A 27,761-nucleotide genomic window follows, 5' to 3' on the forward strand; every position below is an offset into this window, starting at 1 on the left:
GACCTCCAGCTAGACTACTACCCTCTGCTTTCAATGGGCAAGCCAGTTCTGAAGCCCAACTGCAATGGGAGTAAGATGGAGAAATAAAATAGCAAATAATCAGCACAGTATTCGATCTGTAGCCTGAAAAGAGTCGCTAAACAAAGTGATATCATTATATATCAGTTGGAATTCTTTAAAGAAATACCAAGCAGGATAGAAAAAGGAGAAACAGTTTATATTGTGTACTTGGATTTTCAAAAAGCTTTTGACAATGTGCCACATAAGAGGCTGCTTACCAAACTACGAGCCCATGGTGTTACAGGAAAGATTCTAGCATGGATAAAACAGTGGCTGGTTGGTAGGAGTCAAAGAGTGGAAATAAAGAGAGCCCTTTCTGGCTAACTGCCAGTGACTAGTGGTGTTCCACAGGGGTCTGTGTTGGGACTAATTCTTTTTATGTAATATGTCAATGGTTTGGATGATGGAATTGATGACTTGTTGCAAAGTTTGCAGACCTAATGAAGATAGATGGAAGGGCAGGTGGTTTTGAGGAAGTAGAAAGACTACACAAGGACTTGGACAGATTAGGAGAATGGAACTTGGAACTTGGAAGTTGCTTGGGCAGGATTCCCTAAAGGTTAATTTGCAGTTTGAGTCTGTGGAAAGGAAGGCAAATGCAATGTTAGCATTCAATTCAAGAGAGCTAGAATATAAAAGCAAGGAAGTAATGTTGAAACTTCATGGAGCACTGGTGTGCCCTCACTTAAGTGCATTGTGAGCAGTCTTGGGCCCCTTATCTTAAAAAGGATGTGCTGAAACTGGAGAGGATTCAAAGGAGGTTTATTTAAATGATTCCGATTAAATGGTTTTGTCATATGAAGAGCATTTGATGGATCTGGGTCTGCATTCACTGGAATTCAGAAGTAAGAGCGACGACCTCATTCACCACATGGTGAAGGGTCTTGACAGAGTGAATGTGCAGAGTATGTTTTTTATGGTGGGAGAGTCAAAAGATCAGAGGACAAGCCTCAGAATAGAGGGGTGTCCTTTTAGAATGGAGATGAGGAGGATTTAGCCAGAGAGTGGTGAATCTATGGAGTTCATTGCCACAAACAGCTGTGGAGGCCAAGTCTTAATGTATATTTAAAGCAGAGGTTGATACATTCTCGATTGGTCAGGGCATGAAGGGATACAGGGATAAGGCAGGAGATTTGGGCCGAGAGAAAAATTGGATCACCCATGATGAAATAACGAGCAGATTTGTTGGGCCAAATGGTCTAATTCAGCACCTATATTTTATGGTCTTTTTCCTCTGCTCTCCCAACTGCAAAGGAAGTTGCAGTACATGCTTATTAAGGTATTTAAGTAAATCACTGCTTCACCAGGAAACTGAACAGGCAGCAAACAAGAGGTAAATGGCTAGTTACTTCATCTTGAATGTGAAAGTGTTGTGGAAAACAGCATGTGAGAGAATATAACAGGAAAACAGATGCAAGTGTCAAAGACCGAATGACTGCATCAAAACTCTGAAATACATGCTTAACACCGCAAATAACAGAAAAATGAAAACTGATGGTCTGGTAAAGGTGAACATTGATGACCTGACAAGAAGAAAAGGAATTCTAAAGATAGTGGAAGACATTTTTGTCTACGTATTAAGTTTTGAATGATTCAGACATCATTGCATTATTTCCCACCTCTAGTTGCTCTGGAAAAGATGGTGCTGAGCCATCTTCTTGAAATACCGCAAACCAAAAAGAAAACAGATAATTCTGTGGTTATCATACATATGAGTAACCATCTTGAAATGCTGATGCACCACAACTGATTGGTTACTGGGCCATTTTATATCACAGTTAAGTAAGAATTGTAGTTCTTGTGTTATGCCTGCAGTCCCCTCCTTTGTGAGAATCGCAAGATCACTGTTGGGTTGGGTCAGGGGGCCCAGGAAATGAGAGAGAGACGTGTGGAATGTCTCGTTCCCCCGGCGATGTAAAGCTATGGGACATGGCCATTGTCTCCGGAAGGCAAATTTGTGTATTGGAGACTGTACTACGTGGACGCCCTCAGGCAAAGTGGGCTGGTTGAGGGAGAGACTGCATCGCCCCCAACCTGATTGACATCTACGACCCTGCGAGTCAGGATAAAAGAGGGTCTGTGGGAACAGCCTCTCAGACGCACCAGAAGAAACACTATCGCTCCCGTAATAGCGGAAAACCATTTGAAGAAGGCCACGTGTGTTCAGTTCCGTTACCTGGGACTGGTGGCTGGTAACACGGAACACGGCTTTTAGCTAACAACAGGGAAACCCACTCCCCCGACTCAAAGGATTGGCATCATAAAAGACCTGGGCAAGTTTTAAATCATCTCTCTCTTAAACCCAAAATGCTGCAGCTTGAACAAACTAACAGTGACTTTTATATTTCCATCGGACAATACATTATCCCCTAGACAATGATAGAGCTATTTCTTATTGGTTATTATTATACCCGGCTTTTAGATTTAGTATTGACGACGTATATTATCTGTATGTTTGCATTAATCTTATTTTGGTTCCCCTTTATCAATAAATACTTTTAAAAATAGTAACATCAGACTTCAACGGACCTCTCTATCTTTGCTGGTAAGTGACCCAGTTACGGGGCTTCGTAACACTTGTTGGATTAGGGTATAGAATTTTTATTTTTCTAGTATTTCTCTCATAGTTTAAATTTTCTGTACTTGTTTATAAATTTTATATAATCACTTATGTAGGTGTAATTGCTCAGTAGATTTTACAGTAATTCTATAGCTGATTCTGTATTTTTCTAAAACCTTCTCAGATTTTCTATAGATGCCACACCATTTGAATCTAGCTGTTTTATAGGGTGATTGTTATCATTGGAATGTTTATCTGTGGTCTGAATAAGAAACAGCCACAACTTCTTTTCATGTCTTTTCTTTGTTCTTTCTTTGTTCTGGTAACAACTAACAAAATGAAAGCACCAAATTTTAGACCTCATTCTTCACTTCTAAAGAACCTCAGGATTAATATCACCAGATCTAACATTTTTCCCCCTGAAAATCATTAGTTTATCAAATGGTTTTATATGATGATTAAGCAGCTTTACTATTTACTAAGAACAGTATTTTAAAGCACTTCATAAAATTGTTAATCAGATTCTAAATGCCACAGGAGGGATCTAAAAACGTGCCTGCAGATTACTTGTAAACTGTGAATATGCAAATGCAGAAATGAGACAGTGAACAGTGAATCTAAATGAAAGTGTGATACTCAGCCAAAAGAATATGGGATACGCCAGTGGAAATAGAAGCAAGTCCTGTGTAAAATAATAGAATCAATGTATCTGGGGAGTCAGAACTTTAAGTAGTGTATGTTTCTTTAATCTAAACATGGAAACAGGGAAGTCAGAGGAGAGAAGAGTCAAAAATTGGACAAAAAAGGCAAACCATTGAGGCAAAATTGATGAAATTCTTGAGTATAGGGCAAGAACATAATTCAGGAAAAAAAGCAATGGTGGGAACTGGAAGGAAAACAATTTCCATTGTTAAGTGTCTGTCAAGGATAGGTTGAATGGAGTACAATGTGAAAAGAGACTTTAATTCCCTACCTTGATAAAAAAAAGCAGCAGGCAGAATATTATTAAATGTCATGAACCAGAACAGTTTCTATTTATAGATCTTAGTAGGGCTTGATTGAATTAGATTATCTCAGTCTGCAGCAACATATTAAAATGCATGAAAAAAAATCCAGTAAAGCATAGAAAATAAAGCTTCAATGCTAGATGACAAGGTCATGTTGACGAAGGTATCGATAAATCACTGTTCAAGCTCTGAAAAGCAGAGGTTTGCTTGTTAATCAATAATTCCAAGGCTCTCGTCAACACACAAAAAATGCTGGAGGAATACAGCAGGCCAGGCAGTATCTATGGAAAAAAGTACAGTTGACATTTCGGGTAGAGACTCTTCTTGTCAGCAGCTTTAATGACAATTTCAGGGATAGACTTGGGAGAGAAGTGTCCTGTAAATTCAGAGGAAGATAGGGATTTTACACTATCTGGATGATACAAGTTTCCCATCTGTTCCAATTCTTTTGAGAAACTGCTGGCAAAGAGCAACAACAAATTACTATTATTTAAGCTGAGAGTGCCAGATAAGAATAGGACAGCTAGCTCTTCTGTCTAGTTTCTGGGTAGGCATGTACTGGAATTTACTTCTTGGAAATTTTCCAAATATGAAGTATTTTAGAATAATTAAAAGAAATAAAGAAGGGGTTAATACATTTCAGAGATGAAATAGGAGGGCATTGCAGAGCTGGCATGTGGATGTGAAGTTGGAAAGCTGTAGTGGAGGTGGGGGGTGGGGGTGTGTGTGTGTTCTTTAGTTCGCATGTAGCTCAATATTTAATGGGTTAATTAAATTGCCTCCTTAAAATATAAAATGTTATATACAGATGTATGAAATCACAATAGTATGTTATTACAAATCATAATAAATTGTGCTGAAAAACAGTACAATACAAAAAATAGATCCTGTTCAGATCATTATGGGCAGCTTTTTCTGAGACAGTAGGAAGTCACATTATCTCATTCCCAAATGCAAAATCAAGCCAATCAGATTTATACAAAATAAACAAACTTCATTTACCGTTGATGCTCTTCTTATTCTCCGATTAGGTTTCCCTAAGGCTTCAATAATTTCGAGCGCATACAAGAGCTTATGAGGACTTTTTATTCGAAGCAAGTCCTTCCAACAATGTCCATCATTACCCTTCAAAAAAACACAACAGAAGGATGCCAATCACAATAAAATTTACAATCATGAATGAATGGCAAAAAATTCTGAAAACTGAAAATTCTAACATAGAGAGAGGCTTTGAGGAAAGAGCAGCAGAATAAAGGGTATAAAGGTAGTAAGGTATAAGGGCTGAAGTGTGTGTACTTCAATGCAAGAAGCATCAGGTACAAAGGTGATGAACTGAGAGCTTGGATACATACATGGAATTATGATGTAGTGGCCATTACGGAGACTTGGCTGACACCAGGGCAGGAATGGATTCTGAATATTCCTGGATTTCAGTGCTTTAAAAGGGATGGGGTGGGGGAAGGGGAGGAGGGGTGGCATTACTGGTCAGGGATACTATTACAACTGCAAAAAGGGTGGGTAATGTAGCAGGATCCTCTTTTGAGTCAGTATGGGTGGAAGTCAGGAACAGGAAGGGAGCAGTTACTCTACTGGGGGTATTCTATAGGCCCCCTGGTACCAACAGAGATAACGAGGAGCAGATAGGGAGGCAGATTTTGGAAAGGTGCAAAAATAACAGGGTTGTTATCATGGGTGACTTTAAATTCCCTAATACTGATTGGCACTTGATTAGTCCCAAGGTTTTAGATGGGGCAGAATTTGTTAAGTGTATCCAGGATGGATTCCTGTCACAGTATGTTGACAGGCCGACTAGGGGGAATGCCATACTAGATCTAGTATTAGGTAACGAACCGCGTCAGGTCACAGATCTGTCAGTGGGTGAGCATCTGGGGGACAGTGACCACCACTCCCTGACCTTTAGCATTATCATGGAAAAGGATAGAATCAGAGAGGATAGGAAAAGTTTTAATTGGGGAAGGGCAAATTATGAGGCTATAAGGCTAGAACTTGCGGGTGTAAATTGGGATGATGTTTTTGCAGGGGAATGTACTATGGACATGTGGTCGATGTTTAAGGATCTCTTCCAGGATGTTAGGGATAAATTTGTCCAGGTGAGGAAGATAAAGTATGGTAGGGTGAAGGAACCATGAGTGACAAGTGAAGTGGAAAATCTAGTCAGGTGGAAGACGGCAGCATACATGAGGTTTAGGAAGCAAGGATCAGATGGGTATATTGAGATAGAGGGTAGCAAGAAAGGAGCTTCAGAAGGGGCTGAGAAGAGCAAGGAGGGGGCATGAGAAGGCCTTGGCAAGTAGGGTAAAGGAAAACCCCAAGGCATTCTTCAATTATGTGAAGAACAAAAGGATGACAGGAGTGAAGGTAAGACCGATTAGAGATAAAAATGGGAAGTAGTGCCTGGAGGCTGTGGAAGCGTGCAAGGTCCACAATGAATACATCTCTTTGGTATTCACCACTGAGAGGGAACTTGACAATGGTGAGGACAATATGAGTGAGGTTGATGTTCTGGAGCACGTTGATGTTAAGGAAGAGGAGGTGTTGGAGTTGTTAAAATACAATAGGATGGATAAGTCCCCAGGGCCTGACGGAATATTCCCCAGGCTGCTCCACGAGGCAAGGGAAGAGATTGCTGAACCTCTGGCTAGGATCCTTATGTCCTCGCTGTCTATGGTAATGGTACCAGAGGATTGGAGGGAAATGAATGTTGTCCCCTTGTTCAAAAAAGATCGTAGGGATAGTCCAGGTAATTATAGACCAGTGAGCCTTACGTCTGTGGTGGGAAAGCTTTTGGAAAAGTTTCTTAGAGATAGGATCTATGGGCATTTAGAGAATCATGGTCTGATCAGGGACAGTCGGTATGGCTTTGTGAAGGGCAGATCATGCCTAACAAGCCGGATAAGAGTTCTTTGAGGAGGTGACCAGGCATATAGATGAGGGTAGTGCAGTGCATGTAATCTACATGGATTTTAGTAAGGCATTTGACAAGGTTCCATACGGTAGGCTTATTCAGAAATTCAGAAGGCATGGGATCCAGGGAAGTTTGGCCAGGTGGATTCAGAATTGGCTTGCCTGCAGAAGGCAGAGGGTTCTGGTGGAGTGAGTACATTCAGATTGGAGGGTTGTGACTAGTGGTGTCCCACAAGGATCTGTCCTGGGACCTCTACTTTTTGTGATTTTTATTAACGACCTGGATGTGGGGGTAGAAGGGTGGGTTGACAAGTTTGTAGACGACACAAAGGTTGGTGGTGTTGTAGATAGTGTAGAGGATTGTCAAAGATTGCAGAGAGACATTGATAGGATGCAGAAGTGGGCTGAGAAGTGGCAGATGGAGTTCAACCCGGAGAAGTGTGAGGTGGTACACTTTGGAAGGACAAACTCCAAGGCAAAGTAAATGGCAGGATACTTGGTAGTGTGGAGGAGCAGAGGGATCTGGGGGTACATGTCCACAGATCCCTGAAAGTTGCCTCACAGGTAGATAGGGTAGTTAAGAAAGCTTATGGGGTGTTAGTTTTCATAAGTCGAGAGATAGAGTTTAAGAGATGCGATGTAATGATGCAGCTCTATAAAACTAGTTAGGCCACACTTGGAGCACTGTTTCCAGTTCTGGTCGCCTCAGTATAGGAAGGATGTGGAAGCATTGGAAAGGGTACAGAGGAGATTTACCAGGATGCTGCCTGGTTTAGAGAGAATGGATTATGATCAGAGATTAAGGGAGTTAGGGCTTTACTCTTTGGAGAGAAGGAGGATGAGAGGAAACATGATAGAGGTGTACAAGATACTAAGAGGGATAGACAAGAGTGGACAGCCAGCACCTCTTCCCCAGGGCACCACTGCTCAATACAAGAGGACATGGCTTTAAGGTAAGGGGAGGGAAGTTCAAGGGGGATATTAGAGGAAGGTTTTTCACTCAGAGTGGTTGGTGCGTGGAATGCATGCCTTCAGACAGTGGTGGAGGCAGATGCACTAGTGAAGTTTAAGAGACTACTAGACAGGTATATGGAGGAATTTAAGGTGGGGGGGCTATATGGGAGGCTGGGTTTGAGGGTCGGCACAACATTGTGGGCTGAAGGGCCTGTAATGTGATGTACTATTCTATGTTCTATGAATCCAGGCAGGTATACTCAACCTATATTTGGCCTTTAGTGATACTGTAGATTGGCATAGACAATTGCAAACATAATTTTCATTTAATTAAATTGCTACAATCCAACCTCATCCTTAACTCTAGGATTTTTTTTTTTAAAAACTACTTTCCATTAGCTAAATAAATTCATCATTACTTAGATTGCAAGCAAACTATTCACTGAGTTTAGCTCACATACCAAACTTCTAAAATTAACAATTAGACCACCTCACAGAAGCAGTTAAGTTACACACACTGATGGTGCACTGCAGTGATTTATTGATCATATTATAGGCAGATGAAGTTTTAATTCTCTAAAGGACACCAGCAAACCAGCTGGATTTTTAATGATGCATAGATACAATACATTCCTGAAAATAATTATTTCAAGAAGAACATGCCCTTCAAAGATCAGACAGAAGGGGCAAATCATTTTGTAAGTGTCACCTTTTACCTTAACTGGCTGAGATCCCTCCCAAATCTCACAACTATCAGATATAATGGATGAAACCAAAATTTTTAAATCTGCACAAAAAGATAGACTGGATATGAAATAGCCTCTTCATTATCAGGTCAGGCATCAATATTATAAACCAAAATGCCAATGTTTCATGTGGAGCATTAACATTCACGTTTTTGTATTAGTAACTTTGCAACTCACTATAACAATGCCATCATATTCATAATAATTACATGTTGAAGCATCAAAACCACAAAAGAAAAAATCTTAATATTATAATTTGAGCAATAATTTAAAAAATACAGAAATAAGGATAGCAAGTTAGTCCTTGAGACTAATCCATACCTTCCCCATTTAACACTACCAAGGTCATTTAAAAACTGATAGATTTTTTTTCACCAATCTTAGATTTAAAATTAAAAGCTGACAAAATATGAACAGTAGTTCATCAAGTACAACTATTACTTCATGCAGAAAATATTCAGTACCACAAATTATTTTTGATCACTTTTCACACATCATCTAGCATTTTACCTATCAACTGATTTATCCTATTTATTACTGAGAATCTCAAATCTCACCAAACTATAGGAAGGATATCAGTAAGATTGAAAAGAGTGCAGAGAAGATTTACTAGGATGTTGCCAGGTCTTCAGGAGTTGAGTTACAGAGAAAGACTGAATGGGTTAGGACTTTATTCCTTGCAGCATAGAAGAATGAGGGGGGATTTGATGGAGGTTTACAAAATTATGAGGGGTATAGACAGAGTAAATGTGAGTAGGCTCTTTCCACTTAGACTAGGAGGGATAAATACGAGAGGAAATAGCTTTAGGGTGAAAGGGGAAAGGTTTAGGGGGAACTTCTTCACTCAGAGAGTGGTGCAAGTGTGGAACGGGCTGCCATCTGATGTGGTAAATGCGGGTTCATTCTTAATTTCTAAATTGGATAGATACATGGATGGGAGAGGACTGGAGGGTTATGGACTGGGTGCAGGTTAATGGACTAGTGGGATAAAGTTTCCGCACAGACTAGAAGGGCTGAATGGCCTGATTTCTGTGCTGTAGTGTTCTATGGTTTAGCTAAATCTATAATCTCAGTAGTAGTAGTTCTTACTTTTAAATGTTTCATTGAAGCACAACTTCATATTATGACTGTTAGTTGATAAATGCCCATTCACTCTTCAACTAGTAACTAAATCTAACTCCTTAATACATATTTGATAACACAGCTCCTTTTGACTGCAAGATTGATATTCTGCATTCATAAACATGTACCAGCCTTACATAATTCATTGTAAAGTTTCAAAATAAGAGGAAATATGCAACATCTGCCTCACCTGTTCATCAGAGATATTCTGAAAAGCTTGTAGCATGTTTGGACAGGTAGGAAGAAGCATTAACAGTTCCCAAACACGCCTTGATAGGTTTTCTGCATGAAGATGCAATTCTTCACAGCGTACAGTCTGCATACAGCATTGGGAGTAAAAGTTCATATTGTAAATGCAACATTCAAGACAAAATAGCAAACTATAAATCTAAACCTATAATCTTATTTGCAAATTAGAAAATCCCAATGTCGTGATGAACTCTACAATCTCATAAATTCTAATTGATAGACTGCGAGGAAAATATTCAAAAACTACTCACTTTGATGCCCAATCTAACAAAGAGCTTATTTATTCCTTTTCAGTCCAGCAATTTCTATGGCTCAAGATGATGCTTACATTTCTTTGCCACATTGAAATACAAAATGTTCAATCTAACTGTTACATACACACAACCCTGTAAAAGTATCAGCAACAACAGAACACACTGGAGTCTGGTTTTGCTGTTAACAAAACACTATTTTATTAGTAACTACGTCATATAGTAACTTAAACCAGCTAAATCAAGAGTTAACGGTGTCATGCATATACAAGTGTAAATATATAAATCCCCAAAATTATTCAAGCTTAGGTGGTAAGTGATGCAGTCCTACGATGGCACGTAAGAAAGTTCAGTTCAATCCTCAGGTTAATTAATGCGAGGTATTTGTAATCCAAAGGCTAGTGTTGTGAGAAGGCAATTACATCGATATTCCACAGATTCCACGACAACTTTACAAGATAACAATAGTAGTAGGTTTTATCTCCAAAGTTGTTCCACTCCACACACGAAGTATCACCGACAGTGAGCTTCAACGAATATCCTTTCAACACAAGTGGTACCACACCCAAATTCAGCTACAGGACATCTCGAAGTGGTGGCCACAGGATACTCAAACAGAATCCACGTATGGATTATCATCAAAAGTAGCTTATCAAAGGGGACCATCTTCAAGGGAACTACCACCAAGGCAAGGGTCAACACACCGGTAGATTTCACAAGGTTACCCCAATCACACACAACATGATAGCCACTTATCCAGTTCCACGACATACAAAGTAATTCCAACAGTGATTTGAATGTATAATGTATAACGGTAGTACTCTGTGAAAAGAAAAACTTGTGTATTGTGTTAGATTCAAAACTCCTGTAAGACTGTGTACTCCGTTTTAACCGCTGGTAAAAACGTTTTAAGAGGGGAGGTGTTATGATCCTAGCCCCCTCCTTTGTGAGAATCACAAGAGCACCCGTCGAAGGGGGGGGGGGGGGGCGGTGTCAGTAGACCCAGTAGGAGAAAGAGAGAGAGAAATGTGCCAAATTGCACGTCCCATCCGGGATGCAGAATAAGACGACAGTGACTATTGTCTCATGGAGACCACGTGAAAAGCCCTCGGGCAAGGTGGGCTGGTTGAGAGAGAGATTGCATCATCCCAACCTGAATGACACCTGTGACCCCGTGAGGAAGTATAAAGGACAGTCTCAGGGGGACAGCCCCCTCAGATGCACCAAAGACACGAGAGAGTGTTCCCGTAGCAGCGGGAAGCCATTCTGAAGGAAGCCACGTGCGTTAGATTCCGGGATTGGAATTTGTGGCTGGAATCACAGAAAACCGCTTTTAACTAACATCGGGGAGAGGAAATCAACGCTCCTCTCCCCCCCGATTTCACGGAAGCCTCATCGAGACTCGGCAAGTTTTTTCTCTTCTCCCCAATCTCTCTCTCTCTCTCTCTCTCTCTCGGTCGCCCCACGTGAAACCCAGCGATTTTCAAAGGGCTGAGGCCTGCAGACTTCTGAGTGACTTTTATATTTCCAACGGACAATCTATTAACCCCTAGACAACCGTAGAGCTCACTTCTTAATGATGATTATTACTATACCCGCGCTTTAGATTGAATGTTGACGCTGTGCACTATCTGGGTGTATGTATTAACCTTACTTTTGTGTCCCTTTATAAATAAAAACGTTTGAAAATAGTGACATCAGACTTCAACAGACCTCTCTGTCTTTGCTGGTAAGTTATCCAGTTACGGGATATGTAACACATAGATGTGTGGTGGGAAGTGTATTGACTGGTTTTGTCACAGCCTGGTAGGGAAACACCAACAGAAAATCCTACAGAAAGTAGTGGATATGGCCCAGTCCTTCCCAGGTAAAGCCCTCCCAATCACAGAACACATCTACAGGGAGCGTTGTTGCAGGAAAGCAGCAACCATAATAAGGGCCATGCTCTCTTCTCGCTGCTGCCGTCAGGGAGAAAGAACAGGAGACTCAGGACTCACTCCACCAGGTTCAGGAAAGTTGTTACATCGCAACCATCAGGGTCTTGAGCCCGAGAGGATAACTTCACTTACCCCATCACTGAAATGTTTCCCACAACCTATGGACTCACTTTTATGGACTCGTTATCTCATGTTCGATATTTTTGTTGCTTATTTATTTTTTCCCCTTCTATTTGCATAGTTCATTGTCTTTTGCACACTGGTCAGCTGCTCTGTTGAAGCAATCTTACATTGATTCTATTATGGTTATCGGTTTTATTGAGTATGCCCACAAGAAAATGAATCCTCGGGGCAAGAGGCTGTTGCTGAACAGTTTCTTACTAGTGTCTTTCACGTGCACTTGCTTGGCCATTATAGACACTGCACTGCCTTGAGAGAAGTTTTCAAATATCGTTAGTTGCGTGTTCCTGTTCAAAAAGCAGCAAATTTTGCTGCTGATAGTTGGTGACAAATAAGCAGTAAGACTATTCAGAACTGTTTTGCTCACTGCGGTTTCAAGCATTCAGGCTTGGAGATACCAGAAACATCCAGGAGTGAAAATTAAAATATTTCACTACTTCAATAAATTAGAAACTAGGAGTCAGTCAATTTGGTTTTGAGAGAGACAGGTCATGCTTCACGAACCTGGTTGAATTCTTTGAAGAAGTGGCAAAATATAGAGATTAAGGCAGAGTATACGGTGTGCACGGGTTTTAGTAAGGCATTTAACTAGGTTCCCATAGTATGCTCATTCAGAAAGTCAGGAGGCATTATCCAGGAAAACTTGGCTGCGTGAATTCAGGGTAGTCTTGCCAACAGAAGGTGGAGGGTGGTAGCAAATGGAGTGCGTTCTGTCTGGAGGTTGGTGACCAGTAGTGTTTCACATGAATCTGTTCTGGGACCCCTGCTCTTTGTGACTTTTATAAATTACTTCAATGAGGAAGTGGAAGGGTGGATTGACAAGTTTGCAGATGACATAAAGGTTAGTGGCTTGTGGATAGTGTAGGATGTTGTTAGTTAAAATAAGATGCAGAGCTAAGCTAGGTGAAGATGGAGTTCAATCTGGAAAAGTGTGAAGTGATTCACCTTGGAAGATCAAAATTGAAGGCAGTGTACAAGGTTAATGGTAGGATTCTTAACAGTGTGGAGGAACAGAGGGATCTTGGAGCTCACTTCAAAGTTGCAGAGCAGGTTGATATAGAGGTTGAGAGAGTATATGGCATGTTGTCCCTCATTAGTTGGGGGACTGAGTACAACAGATGAGGTAATACTGCTGCTGTACAAAACTGGTTAGACCAGACCTGAAGTGTTGTGTTCCATTCTGAGCACCTCATCATAGGAAGGACATGGAAGTTTTCAAGAGGGGATTTATCAGGATGCCGCCTGGATTAGAGAGTGTGTCTTATCAGGATAGATTGAATGAGCCAGAGTGAAGGAGGATGAGATATGACTTAATAGAGTTGCATAAGATGGTAAGAGGCATCGATAGAGTGGACAGCCAGTGACACTTTCCCAGGGTGGAAATGCCTTTTATTAGGGACATAACTTTAAGCTGTTTGGAGGAAAATATAGGAGGAATATCAGAGCTCTTTTTTAATACCCAGAGAGTGGAAGGTGCATGGAACATGCTGTCAGGGATGGTGATAGGGACATTTAAAAGACTCACAGATAGGCACATGGATGAAAGAAAAATGAGGGCTATGTTGGAGGAAAGGGGTTTGATTAATCTTAAAGTGGATTAAGAGGATCGGCTCAACATCGTAGGCCAAAGGGCCTGTACTGTTCTATACAGCATAAGAAATAGAATTGTAAATGATATTGCAGTACTTGAAAAACATTGAGAAAGGAATTAAAATCTTCTTGAAATAGATATAGCTCCATGCCAAAATTCTTAAATCACACCTACACTATAATAATCTAAATAAGGACTTATCTGTTCAAAAACAAAGGAACTGGTTGTGGACTACAGGAGAAATGGAGACAGGCTAATCCATATGGATCTGGGGTCAAGAGGGTGAACAGCAAGTTCCTCGGCATACACATCACCGAGAATCTCATGAGGTCTATACATACCAGCTGTGTGGTGTAAAAAGCACAACAGCGCCTCTTTCACCTCATATAGTTGAAGAAGTTTGGCACGAGTCCCCAAATCCTCAGGACTTCCTACAAGGGCACAATTAAGAGCATCCTTACTGGCTACATCACTACCTGGTATGGGAACTGTACTTCCCTCAATTGCAGGATTCTGCAGAGAGTGATGCAGACAGCCCAGCACATCTGTGTATGTGAACCTCCCTTTATTCAGGACATTTATAGAGATAGGTGCATAAAAAAGGCCTGGAGGATCATTGGGAACCCGAGACAACCCAACCACAAACTGCTCCAGCTGCTTCCATCCAGGAAATGGTACCACAGCATAAAAGCCACGACCAACAGGCTCCAGGACAGCTTCTTCCACCAGGCTATCAGACTGATTAATTCACGTTGATATAATTGTAATTCCATGCTATATTGCCTGTCCTGTCGTATATACTATTCATTACAAATTACTATAAACTGCACATTGCACATTCAGACAGAGATGTAACAAAGGTTTTTATTCTTTGTGTATGTGAAAGATGTAAGAAATAAAAGTCAATTCAATTCAAAGATCAACTAAATCTGAAACAAGTTGCAAATATGCCTGAAAGTAGTACAATAAATCATCAAAGTCAATTTAATCAACCACCCTTGATTGAATACAATGGTGCAAATTAATCACCAGAAAGGCAATTCATATGCTTCCAGCAATGAGAATCCAATGACCAATTTATTTTAATCGCTTGAGGAACAACAAATCTCTCTCTCTCAAACCTTATTTAAACTGCCAAACAGGGGCTCCCAACCTCTTTTATGCAATGGAGTCCTTCCAAGGGGTCTGTAGACCTCAGGATGGAAACCCCTACTCCTGAAGATCAAATCTCATCTGGTTGCATATGGAAAATAAATTTCTGTAAACAAAAGCTATCTTGTTCCTAATTTGTAACTGTTACAGACTAAAATACTCCAGACTTCCCCAGTTGTTGCAAAATGTAAAAGCGAAGGATCTGTGATGAACAAGGAAATAAAGCTCTAAGTGACACAATACAGCATTGCAACAAAACACCAGACTTCCATTAACTAAACAGCTGTGCTAGAATATTATGGACAAATGATTGTAAAAAAACTTTGTTTTTCTGACAGGATTTTACAGTATAGCGATTTACTACTGAATTCCATATTTTCAGAAGCATATTGTCTCTTAAATTTACTTAAGAGCAAATGACATGTTTGCCATTGAAGATTTCAGAGTTCAAATTAATCTTTTCTCAGTGAAGATTATAGATACATCCTATTCAGATTGAATGGATTTAATTGTTCAGTAACAACAGTTCTTCCTCCTCATCAAATTAACCAAACCACATAGTCAATATATTATTTAATCTTTATTTATATGAATATCTGATGTCCATGCTACATCAGATGTAAAATGACAAGTTTACCAAGTGTTACAGAATCTAATATGCAAATTCTATTTGAATCTTAAATTTAGGCAGTTAATTCCACACTAGCCAGGTGGATCAATATGGGCATAAAATAAGTGCAAGGAGCATTGCAGCTTAATTTGATGACTGAGGTGAGTGGGATGTGGTGAAATGAGTTTGCAATGAAATGAAGTGGAAATGACCAAAGTGGCTTCCTATGAATGACAATACATCCATTAAACCAAGTTTTGACAAATGACATCAAAATATGTATTATCTATCATAAAGCATACAAAACATTGCAATTATAATGCAAATTACAGCTTCAACCTAATATGCTCTGAACCAAGCGCTTGACAATAAATGCCCAAATTAAAAGGTATTCTTTGGTCTAAACATTGAAAGCAAAAGTGAAAACAATTTGAAATGGTTTATTTGAAAGAAAAATTCTTGGTCAAATTATCTAGCCATATATGTCTAAACATGCTACTTTTCAATCTCTGACAAAATATAGTTAACACATTCAAGTGGTTTACCTCACTATCTTCCATAGTTTGATCGATTGAAGGTGGTTTAAATGATGCCAGCATTTCAAGCAAGTCAAACAAGGTAGTAAGATGTGGTTCTTGCAGGAGCAAAAGCATTGGAATATTTTCCTTTTGGGGTGGAGGTAGACAAGATGCAGGCAACTGAATGCCATCTCCTTTGCGCTCCCTACGTGGCGCGCCAAGCGATACAAATACCATCTGTAAAAGTAAGTTGAAAAATGCCATAAAATTAATCATTGATTAAAAGTAGACTGCAGTATTAAACTGCACCCTGCTGAAGGGTCTTGGCCCGAAACTGCAACTGTTCTCTTCCATAGTTGCTGCCCGGCATGCTGAGTTCCTCCAGCTTTTTGTGTGTGCTGCTTGCAATATTCAGAATCCATGGAACATAGTCTGAAGGAACTATGCCATATTTCAATGACAAAGTACATGGAGAAAAATATAAAATAGAAAAATGGGAGAATGATGTACATCAGCTGAATAATTCATAGGACACCAAGATGAATGTAGTACGCAAAATAATAAGTGAAAAACAGAGTTTGAGAAGACGAGAACCAATGGGAGGATTGGAGATAAAAAAGGAAATCTATCCATCAAGACAAAAAAGCACTTCTAGAATTTTGCTGCTCTGTGTTTACCTTCACCAAGAATGAGGATACTGCCAAAATATAAAAAAAAGATGTATCAGGAATAACGGGTAAAATCTAAGAGGATGTAGAAACTGCAGTAAGGCTTGTCTCCCAAATTGCAAGAAAGATGCTCAAGAATTGGACATTTGAGAGGCAGAGAATTGCAAGGCAGCTACAGGGGTGTTAAATTAATCCATCAGAAAGAAACTTCTAAAGAAAAGGAATCAAGTTAAAAAAAATAGTAATATTCTGAGCTGACACAGACAGCCAGCAAGGATTTCAGGCAAATAACTAACTTGACTAATTTTTTTTTTAAACAGAGGAGATTAATGAAAAGAGTGCAATAGATGTTCTTGGGGGTTACAAGAAGGCATTTGATGAAGTCGTGCATAAAAAAATGATTGTTTCTCAGAATAGATAATGGTAGGTATGGTAATCCTGAGATCAATGCCTTAATGATTTTGACTTGGTTTGAAAAAATTCTAAATACAGTAGATAGTATAAACATGGCAGCATGTAAATTACGCGAGCAAAAGTAGGGGACTGCAAGTTGGTCACAGAATAGCAAAAGATTGGCTGAGTGGTAGGAGGAAAGAAGTGAGAGTAAAGAGGGCCTTTTCTGGTTGGCTGCCAGTGACCACATTGGGATCATTTCTCTTCACATTATATGTCAATGATCTGGATAATGGAATTAATGGCTTTGTGGCCAAGTTTCCAGATGATACAAAGATAGGTGGAGGGGCAGGTATAGATGCAGATCCTCCGTGGGTTACAACTGGGTTTCATTACAACCGTGAGCTGTTCATAACTCCAACAGTTTGCAGACAGAAATGCAGCAACAAACAAAGAAAATCTTGCAGCCACACAACAGTTAGCAAATCCATTTACCAGTTACCTGAACACTAGTTTGCATGCATGGGCTATACATAAGTTAGGCATTCATATCCTGGAGATGTCCTCTACTAGCAGGACTAGGCCACTGGGCCACTCATTCAATATAATCATGACTGATCTATGCCAGGCTCAACTCTTTTTGTGTCAAATTCCCCATAATTCTGTAAAAAATTTAAAACCCAAGTAGATATGATTGGAACCGACATGTAAAGGAAACAAGAGTTTGTCAGGGTTTTCAAAAATAAGTTGATAATCACCTGAGAGAGAATGTGCATGGTTTAGGGTAAAGAGCAGGGGTACAGAACCCATAAGATTGTTCTACATACAAGGAACTTAGAAAGAACGAAGATACAAAATGTCTCCTGCCATGCCTTAATAATGCTTAATCCCATTATCCTTAAATTTAACGACTGTAAAAAATTAAAATTTCAAGTACCTGCATATCCTTAAATCCAAGTTCATTCAGTGTTTTCTCATCATAATCGGTGGTGAGTTCATGTCCTGAGGAAATCATTCTCACAGGTCCCATAAGACCTCCTGAACAACAAACACAGAAATTTTAAGTCAACGAGTTGGACATTTTGACAGCAATAGTTGAGCCAAATCAGCAGCGAAATTAAATCAAATGGAAGTAGCTTGGAAAGAATGAAGGCAGAAGATATGACAAAAATCTTTGCTGTTCTACGGTATTTGCTATATTACTTGTCCCTATTCTATGGCACTTGTCCCTATTACCATCAAGTGACTTGTCTCTATTACTTGTCCCAAGTTCAATGGTACTTGTCCCTATTACCATCAAGTGACACAGTTGAACGATACGGCCTAAATTTCATTTATGTTCACAAAGAAAAATTAACTCTTAGTTTAGAAAGCTCTAAACTACAACAATACTTAGTTATTTAAACAAGCCTATAGATTCATAGTAAGATTAAAGTGAAAATACATGCTCACCAAAACTCTATACCTACACACATATACAAGTCAGAATACCAAGAATGTGTCTTAAAGCACAGCTACTGAAAAATTGCTTTTTAGCACAAATATAAACTTTACATTTTACTGTTTGCATTGTAAGATGCAGAATGAAAATAGCTTTATTTAAACTATGCTCCTGATTGCATAAGAGCATAAAAGATAGCAGAATTATGTCAGACCATCAAGACAGCTCCACCATTTGATCTCTCTGATCCACTTTCCCTCTCAACCCCACTTTCCTGCCTTCTCCCCGTAAGCTTACACACCCTCACTAATCAAGAACCTATCAACCGCCGCCTTAAATATACCCAATGACCTGGCCTCCACAGCCACCTGTGGCAACAAATTCCACATATCCACCACCCTCTAGCAAAAGAAATTCTTCCTCATCTCCGATCTAAATGGACGTCCCTCTCTTCTGAGGCTGTGCCCACTGATCCTAAACTCCTCTCACTGCAGGAAACAACTTCTCCACATGCCTTTCGTCCAGGCCTTTCAACATTTAATATTTTTCAATGGGATTCCCTCCATTCTTCAAAATTCCAGTGAGTAGAGCCATACACACCTCATACAATAACTCTTTCTTTCACTGCCCCTACACTAATGTATGTATCGTCTGCAAATTGGCCACAAAGCCATCAATTCTGACATTCGAATTGTTGACGTGTAGTATAAAAAGTGGTCCCAAAACAGACCTGTGTGGAGCACCACTCATCACCAGCAGCCAACCAGAAAATGCTCCCTTGATTCCTACTCTTTGTTTCCTGCCAATCAGCCAATCACTATCCATCTTTTCTGTAATACCATAGGCTCTTATCTTGTTAAGCAGCCTCCTGTGTACCTTCAGAAAATCCAAGTACACAACATCCACTGATTCTCCTTTGTTTATCCTGCTTGTTATTTCCTCAAAGAATTCCAAAAGATTTGGCAGGCAAGAATTTCCCTTCAGGAAACCATGATGACTTTGACTATTTTATCATGTGACTTCAAGCATCCTAAGACATTTTCCTTAGCAATCGACTCCAATAGCTTCCCAACCACTGACATCAAGCTAACTGGCTTTTAATTATCTTGCTTCTGTCTCCCTCCCTTCTTGATGAGTGGAAGACGTTTGCAATTTTCCAGTCATCTGGAACCATGACAGAATTTAGTGATTCTTGAAAGATCATTATTAATGCCACCACCATCTCCCCAGCCACCAACTTCAGAACTTTGGGGTGAAGTCCATCTGGACCAGGTGACTTATCTAACTTCAGACTTTTCAGCTTCCAGAGCACTTTCTCCCTAGTAACAGCACTTACACGCTCCTGCCCCTCAGTCACTTTTGAACTTCCAACATACTGCTTGTATCGTCCACATTGAAGATGGATGCTAAATATTTATGTAGTTAGTCCACCATTTCCTTGTTCCCCCATTACTACCTCTCCAGCGTCATTTTCCAGCAGTCCTAGATCTACTTTCACCTCTCTTTTTCTCTTTATATATCTGAAAAAACTTTGGGTATTCTGTTTTATATTATTAGTTAACTTACCTTCATGTTTCATCTTTTCCCTTCTTGTGGCTTTTTTAGTTGCTTTTTGTTGCTTTTTAAAAGCTTCCCAATCCTCTAACTTTCCACTAATTTTTGCTTTTATGTTGCTTTGGATTTCCCTTGTCAGCTATGGTTATGTCCCCCTGCCTTTAGAATACTTCTTCTTTGGGATGTATCTATTCTGCACCTTCCAAACTTCTCCCCAAAACATCAACCATTGCTGCTCTGCCATCATCTTTGCTAATGCTCCCTTCCAATCGACTTTGGCCAGCATCTCTCTCGTGCCTATATCCCTTTACTCCACTGTAATACTTATACATATTACTTTAGCTCCTCCCTCTCAAAATGGAGAATGAATTATATCATATTATGACCACTGCCTTTTAAGGGTCCTTTTACCTTAAACTCCCTCATCAAATCTGGTTCATTACACAACACTCAATCCAGAATAGCCTTTTCTCTAGAGGTCTCTAAAAAGTCATCTCATAGTTTTTTTTTACAAATCCTCTCTCTCAGGATTCAGCACCAACCTGATTTTCCCAATCTATCTGCATATTGAAACACCCATGACTATAACTGCCCCTTTGACATGCCTTTTCTATCTCCTGTTGTAATTTGTTAGCACACATCCTGGTTACTGTTTGAAGGCCTGTAAAAAAAAACTCCTTTTTTTTAAACCTTGCAGTTTCTTAACTCTATCCACAAGGATTCTATACCTTCCGATTCTGTTACCTCTAAGGATTTAATTTAATTTTTTTTAACCAACAAACCCCTCTGCCATCTCTGTCCTTTTGATACAATATGCATCTGTGGATATTAACCTCCCAACTATGAACTTTGTTTCAGCCATAACTCAGTGATGCCCACGTCACACCTGCCAATCGCTAAATGCACTACAAGATCATCTACCTTATGTGCATTCAAATATAACACCTTCAGTCCTGTATCCGTCACCCTTTTTGATCTTGTCCCCATGTTACATTGCAAGTCACCCAACTGACTTCAGTCTCACTGCACACTGTATCTACCTTCATACCCATCCTTAGTCTTAATACTCTGCTTCCCATCCCCCTTGCCATTTCAGTTCCAACCTCCCCAACAGCTCTAGCAAGCCTGCCCACAAGGATATTGGACCCTTTGTGTTCACGTGTAACCCAAACCCTGTGGGAAATACTTCAATGTGCATTATAAGGCAAATGGAAACAAAACAACAGAAGCAAAGCAGGAATTAAAGATTAAGTAATTAATTCATTTATGAGTAGAGGAATAGGAGTAGAAAATATAGCTCAGCGATTTCAAGAAATAGACATAAATGTCAGTTATCTGCAGGGTGCAAGAGATTCACAAATGATGTGCTGCTACAGAAGGCAAAGATATACAGGAATAGGCAAAGTGAAGAAAGTTGGCAGAAAAGAAAAGAAAGCTAGAGGAAATGATCATAACTGGAGCTCAAAATAAGCAGCTACTATAAATGTAGATTAACTGTACTGGTAAAGCCAGTAATACATTAAGATCATCAGAATGTTTGGAGTAATGTGATCGTGTAAGGAAAAGATAAATAATATATATAGGCTCTTAATTATACACACCAGTAAAGTCTCCTTGTCGGCTGCTTTGACCAAATTCCTGAAGCTGAGCTTGTTGACTCATTTGTTCCTTTTGCAGATTCTCATACCAGTGAGTAACTTCAGCCCTTAAGTCTGCAACTTGGTCACTAGGATACATTTCAATAGTCATCTACAAAATAAAATTAATGAAAGATACAACAAATAAAATTAATGGCACGCCCAATTTTTAAAGCAATCCCACGTTTAGCATTTTACATTTAGTTATTTAGATCACCTTCATATTTAGCAAACATATAATAAATTATAACAGAAAAAAAATCACCTGTACCTATACACACAAAAAATGCTGGAGGGACTTAGCAGGCCATGCAGTATTTATGGAAAAGAGTATAGTCGATGTTTCGGACCAAGTCCGAAACATCAACTATACTCTTTTCCATAGATGCTGCCTGGCTTACTGAGTTCCTCCAGCACTTTGTGTGTGTTGCCTGAATTTCCAGCATCTGCAGATTTTCTTTTGCTTGTAACCTATACAACTCATTATGTTAATAAACATTCACAAAAATTGAAAATAAATCAGAATTGTTTTTGCAACTGAAGGATAACTGGAATCATTCCACAATTGTTTCACAACTATGAGTAACTGCACTTTAAAGTATAATAGCTATTATTTAAATCAAAGAAATAGAGATTATGTTGGCAAACTCTTGCTTACACAGGTATCTTTTAAAATACTGATACTCAAAAAATATTGAAAACTTAATCTAATAAAATGTATTGTTGCCATTTGCTATCAGTGCGATGTAAAAATATACTACGAACAGAAAAAGATGCTACTTCCAAGTTATAAGTATAAAGCTATTGATCAATACAGTATATATACAGACCCTTCAAACCAACCAGCCTGTGGTGACCACAGTGCCCACTCAGGTAGTCCCAATTTCCTGCGGTCCGCCCATAGCTAGCAATAAGGACAGATGACTGACATTCTTCAATGCTGTTATTTGCCTGAGAACATACAACCACTGTCGCAGCTGAATCTGCTTTGTATCATCAGCTGTCAGCATATTTTTCAATGCATTACTATCACAAGTAAACCCAGAATTTAGTGCCTATTCCTAACCGGGCCTGTGTAGCTGAGTACCTTCTGCAGCCATTTTGGAGGGTAGTTGCGAGTCAATCAAACTATTTTGGATGTAGAGCCACATACAAATCATACTAAAATATATTAATAAGGGAGCTGCTTGGAAAAAAAAATAACAGCTTATCATATTTTCAGGATAGCTAATTACTAAACTCTAGATCACATTGTGAAATGACTTTAAAATTTCTAGCTGCCACACTGAGATTTTGTACTCCTGCTATCAGGTCATTACTCCACAGCTCTTGACCACTAGTCAAGTAATTTAATCACTATGCCATCATACCCTTTAATGGTCATTTCCTTATGAGACAATAATTTTCAGTGTTATAACCTTCACTTTCCAACTCTACTCTTGGAACTCTTAATTCCTTTACAGAGCTTCGAAAATGCTATGGAATTTAGCCTCCACAGCTTTTGGGATAAAAAAAAAACCCATAGACTCCAACAACTCCAAACATCAAGAATATTTTTTTTTCTCATTTTCCCCCATTATTTTTAGACAATAGCTTTTGAACCTCAATACTCCTGTGAGGGGAAACATCCTCCCAGCATTCACTTTGTCAAGTTCCTTCAAATTTTGAAATATTTCAAAAGGATCGTGTCCAGTTATTCTAAATTCCAATGAGTATACACCCAAACTGTTCAACCTTTTCTCATAAGTAAATCCCTTTGTTTGCAGGATCATCCAAGCAATTTTCCCCTGAAAACATATCTTTCCTTAAATTATGGACTAAAGCTGCAAAGAATATCCCGTTATGATTTTACAAATGTCTGGTACTGTTGTAGAATGACTTCCTTACTTTTGTATTCCAAAAGCCTTAAAATAGAAGCCAGCATTCCATCAGATATATTTCACAGAATGCAACATTTCTCCACCTAAATGTAAATGAAGCAATTTGTGCAAAACTAATAGGCAAAGGAATTGAGCTTTGAAATTCTAATCTTTCTCACTCTTTGAATTCAAACTAATGTACAAATTAAATATTAAAAGAGGGTAAACTGATGGGCTACTATTTTGCATGATGTTTTGTCCGGCTAAGAAACTATCACGGTACGGGCAGTCCCCGGGTTACGTACGAGTTCCGTTCCTGAGTCCGTCTTTTAAGTCGGATTTGTATTAAGTCAGAACAAGTACATCAGGTATTATTTAGCGTCAGTTCATCAAACGTTTGTCTTAGTATATAGAACTATGCATATGGAACACTTAAGAAACGTATGTACTCCAATGATTAAAACACTGTGTTGCTTATTAATAATTGTAGCTTTCATCGGGTAGGGCGTTTCACATGCTCCATTATTCTCACTTTATCTGTTATCCTTTAAAATTGTTCCGATTGTTGGCCGACTGTAGCCTAACGCTTTTCCAATAACCAATGGCATTTCACCTCTTTCCAAACGCTTTATTATTTCCACTTTATTTTCAATCGCGATTGCTTCCCGTCAATGAAACAGGAACACCGCGAGCAGCAGGTCCCGAGCTGTGCTGGCTCACAAGGTCCGCTAGGTCCTAAGGACCACCGCACCCCATCAGCGGGACAGAAACACTGCGGAAGGTGGGTCCCGGGGTCCACCGGGTCCAAAGGACCACCTCACTAAGACAGGCTAAATGGGACAAGTGGGGACTGTGCTGAGTTTGGGTATTTGATTTTCCACAATATTCTGCGTGGGAATTTAAACTGGAGGTGGCGGTGTTTTTTTTTTACGAGGTCGAGTTACGAGCTTGACATGAACCCAGCACAGATGAGACGGGAATCACTGGATCGACATCAACCTGGCACGGGGAGCGGACTGTCACTGGATCTAACCTCCATTCTCGAGCCCAGCGCTAATCTCACTGTGCCTCCATCCAACCGGAATGGGGGGAGGGGCGGTGTCAGGCTGAATCTTACTGAGAAGTATTTAAGCCAAATACAAAGTTAAACACTCAACACAGTGTCAACGGCAACAACTTAAAATGGCAGATGGTGTTGCGATCCGACTTAAAATAGCGGATGGCGGTCTCCTTCTTCGGTTCCTAAGTACGAGTTGTCCGTGAGTCGGACGTTCATAACTCGGGGACTGCCTGTAGTGATGATTATAATGCCCATACAAAGACTTTAAGCCTCTACCATAGTTCAGTGATCCAAAGAACAAATAGCAAAGAGTGAGCTAATAAATGACACATTAAAAATTAAAATAGGCAAAGAGATTGGAAATGTCAAAATATCTGCAAAAATTATGACCAAACAACTTTACAAGTAAGAAGCTATTCAATTTGGTGACGTATTTTCATTTATTTAGATCAGCATTAGGTACTTGTTCTGTCAAGATTGTCAGAAGATATAGAAGTCTGCAAATCAGTCTCGAGTAGGGAACGTGAGAAAATGGAAGCAAACAGCCAAGTCTTCAGACGTAAACATCTCCGCTATATTGAATTGAAATAACTATTTCTTACACCCTTCACACACGAGGAATAAACATCTCCATCGAAATATGCCATGTGCAATCATAGTAACTTATAATAATAAATAGAACAGTCAATGTAATATAGAGTACACTTATATCAGTGTGAGTTCATCAGTCTGATGGCCTGGCGGGAGAAGCTGACCTGAAACCTGTTGGTCCTGCTGTACCACTTCCGGGATGGTAGCAGCTGGAATAGATTGTGGTAGGGATGGCTTGGGTCCCCAACGATCTGTCCTTGTAAATGTCCTGATCCTTGTAAATCCTTGTGATGTGTCCTTGTAAATGTCCTGATTCATGAAAAGTTCACAACTACAGATACGCTGGTCTGTCCACACTACTCTCTGCAGTGTTCTGAGATTAAGGGAGGTACAATTCCCGTATCAGGCAGTGACGTAGCCAGTCAGGATGCTCTCAATTGTGCCCCTGTAGAAAGTTCTTAGGATTTGGGGGCCCACACCAAACTTCCTCAATCGTCTGAGATGAAAGAGGCGCTGTTGTGCCTTTTTCACCACACAGCTGGTGAGTACAGACCAGGTGAGGTCTTCAGTGATGTGAATGCCGAGGAACTTGAAGCTGTTTACCCGCTCAGTCCTAGATCCATTGATGTCAACAGGGGTTAGCCCGTCTCCTTTCCTCCTGTAATCCACAACCAACTCGTTTGTTCTTGTGACATCGAGGGAATGATTTCTTGACACCACTGTGTCAGAGAGATGACTTCTTCCCTGTAGGCCACTTCATTATTGTTTGCGATAAGGCCAATCAATGTAGTGTTGTCGGCAAATTTAATTAGCAGATTGGATCTGTGGGTGATGATACAGTCATGGGTATACAGGGAGTAAAGGAGGGGAGTAAAGCAGATGGACCTTCAAATTCTGCCTTTCCATTTACAAGTAAACAAAATAATTTCCTGAAGAATAAGTATTGAATATATATCTTAAAATAATTGCAAATTAAAATTCTGTTGATGCAGTTTACAGACTCAGTTGATCTATCCGATTGGAATTGGGGGGGTTAATTGTCACTGTCATTCTGTCAGACTGGAAAGAAAAGTTTCCAAATTCATAGTTAATTCCCAGTTTCCAGGATATAAAATTCACATGAAACAATTGCAATGCTCTCACAGACAATCTTCCTGTTAACAGTCACTATATCACTGATAGAGAATAGCCATATAGCTGTAATCACAGCTAGGCCAACAGCGATTAAACTGTAACTCAGACACAAGGTACAACAGAGCAGGGATTAAATGGAGACATGAAATACAACACTGTCATCAATTTTCTCCATGATCTACAGCTGTGCTCACAGTACATTCTTCATGAATTTGCACACTGGAACTTGTCAAGTGGTCTGAGTTTTGCGATTTCCAGGAACAGCTTAGAAGACGCGCACCTTTAGGATGTAGCCCTGTGGATGACCCATTTCCTCAATGATGTTGACACATCGCATGAGACTGAAACATCAAAACAGCGGGTGCACCTGCCAGAGAGGCCTCTGCACTCGAGTGATCACTCTCTCTTTCTCTTCCTTTCAATAGTGAAAGACAGTCTGCTTATTCTCAGGTCGGGGAAACTCAGAATAAGTGATGCTGCACACTGCAACATCGAGAGTGAGCTATTGGCCTCCCATCTTGCTGTAGGAGGACTGATGTTTCTCTTTCTCCCTCATCAGTAAGAGAGGGCCTATTGAGATATCGAAGTGTTGGGATTGACAGTAGTTTTCGATAGTCTAAAGGTGATGGTTTCTGGGGGCTTGCTATTGCTTGGTGGGTAGTGGTGGGGGGGCCAGATGCCAATTGCTAGAATAAGTGGGGGGAAGGGGAGGGGGGCTTTGGGGTTCTAACATTTTTCTGTCATTCACTCTTTGGGGTTTTTTTTCCTCTTTGTTTCATGGCTGTCTGGGAAGAGTATGGATTTCAGGGTGTATACTGTATACATTCTGTGACATGAAATTGAACCACTGAATCATTGAAAATAACAAAAGCAAGTATGTATCCTCACTGAACTTTTCACTGAACCTACACAGTTAACAGCAAGAAAACTGTATATTGTTAGGAATGCAGCATGAAGTCAGAACATTAATGTAGTGCTCAAATTCAAATAGTTTTGCAGCAACTGCATATATTATTTACCTGAACAGATACATTTGGTCCAAATTATACACTTAAACTGGTCCTTACTAAAGATTTATACTACTCGTTAATAACTCACAACATATACCTTATCTGGCAGCCCTGCTGGTTGACAAACAATTCGTAACGGTAAGGACTGCTTATCACTGAGGGCTTTTAAGTGACTGCTAATACCCGTACCCTCTATCTGCCACTGCCGTAAATGGTATGCAAACCTGTTGGGGACAATGAAAAGAAAAACACAATTTTTTAAAAAATATATACTGTCGATTCAACATAAAAAGATCAAATTTCTGGATTAAGATTTTATTTTAAAAATATTTTAGAACAAAGCAGTAATAATTTTTATTACATTTTCATTACAATATGGATTTCCATAATTGTAAAAGATTGTCAAAGTCCACCAATTTTCAATGCATTACTTAATTTTCAATGGAATCAATACTTTTTACCAGTTTCAATATTTCAGTAAATGGCTGTTTCTGCGGGTGGGGGGGGAATATAAGAAGGCACCCTCTACAGCTGCAAAAATAAGTTTGTGAA

General features: G+C 39.7%; 1 protein-coding gene across 7 annotated transcripts in view; it reads right to left on the reverse strand.

Annotated features, from left to right (window-relative positions):
• usp34 (ubiquitin specific peptidase 34) overlaps positions 1-27,761 on the reverse strand; it is a 319,734-nt gene that overhangs the window by 153,896 nt on the left and 138,077 nt on the right. For all 7 annotated transcript variants that reach the window (XM_059986017.1, XM_059986013.1, XM_059986016.1 and 4 more), the window contains exons 25-30: positions 27,307-27,433; positions 21,520-21,667; positions 17,861-17,961; positions 15,890-16,099; positions 9,565-9,690; positions 4,630-4,752 (exon numbers count right to left, since the gene is read on the reverse strand). In XM_059986017.1, coding sequence (XP_059842000.1) covers positions 4,630-4,752; positions 9,565-9,690; positions 15,890-16,099; positions 17,861-17,961; positions 21,520-21,667; positions 27,307-27,433 — 835 coding nt within the window. The remainder of the gene's footprint in view (positions 1-4,629; positions 4,753-9,564; positions 9,691-15,889; positions 16,100-17,860; positions 17,962-21,519; positions 21,668-27,306; positions 27,434-27,761) is intronic.

The sequence above is a fragment of the Hypanus sabinus genome, chromosome 12 (assembly GCF_030144855.1).
Source record: "Hypanus sabinus isolate sHypSab1 chromosome 12, sHypSab1.hap1, whole genome shotgun sequence".
Taxonomy (NCBI): domain Eukaryota; kingdom Metazoa; phylum Chordata; class Chondrichthyes; order Myliobatiformes; family Dasyatidae; genus Hypanus; species Hypanus sabinus.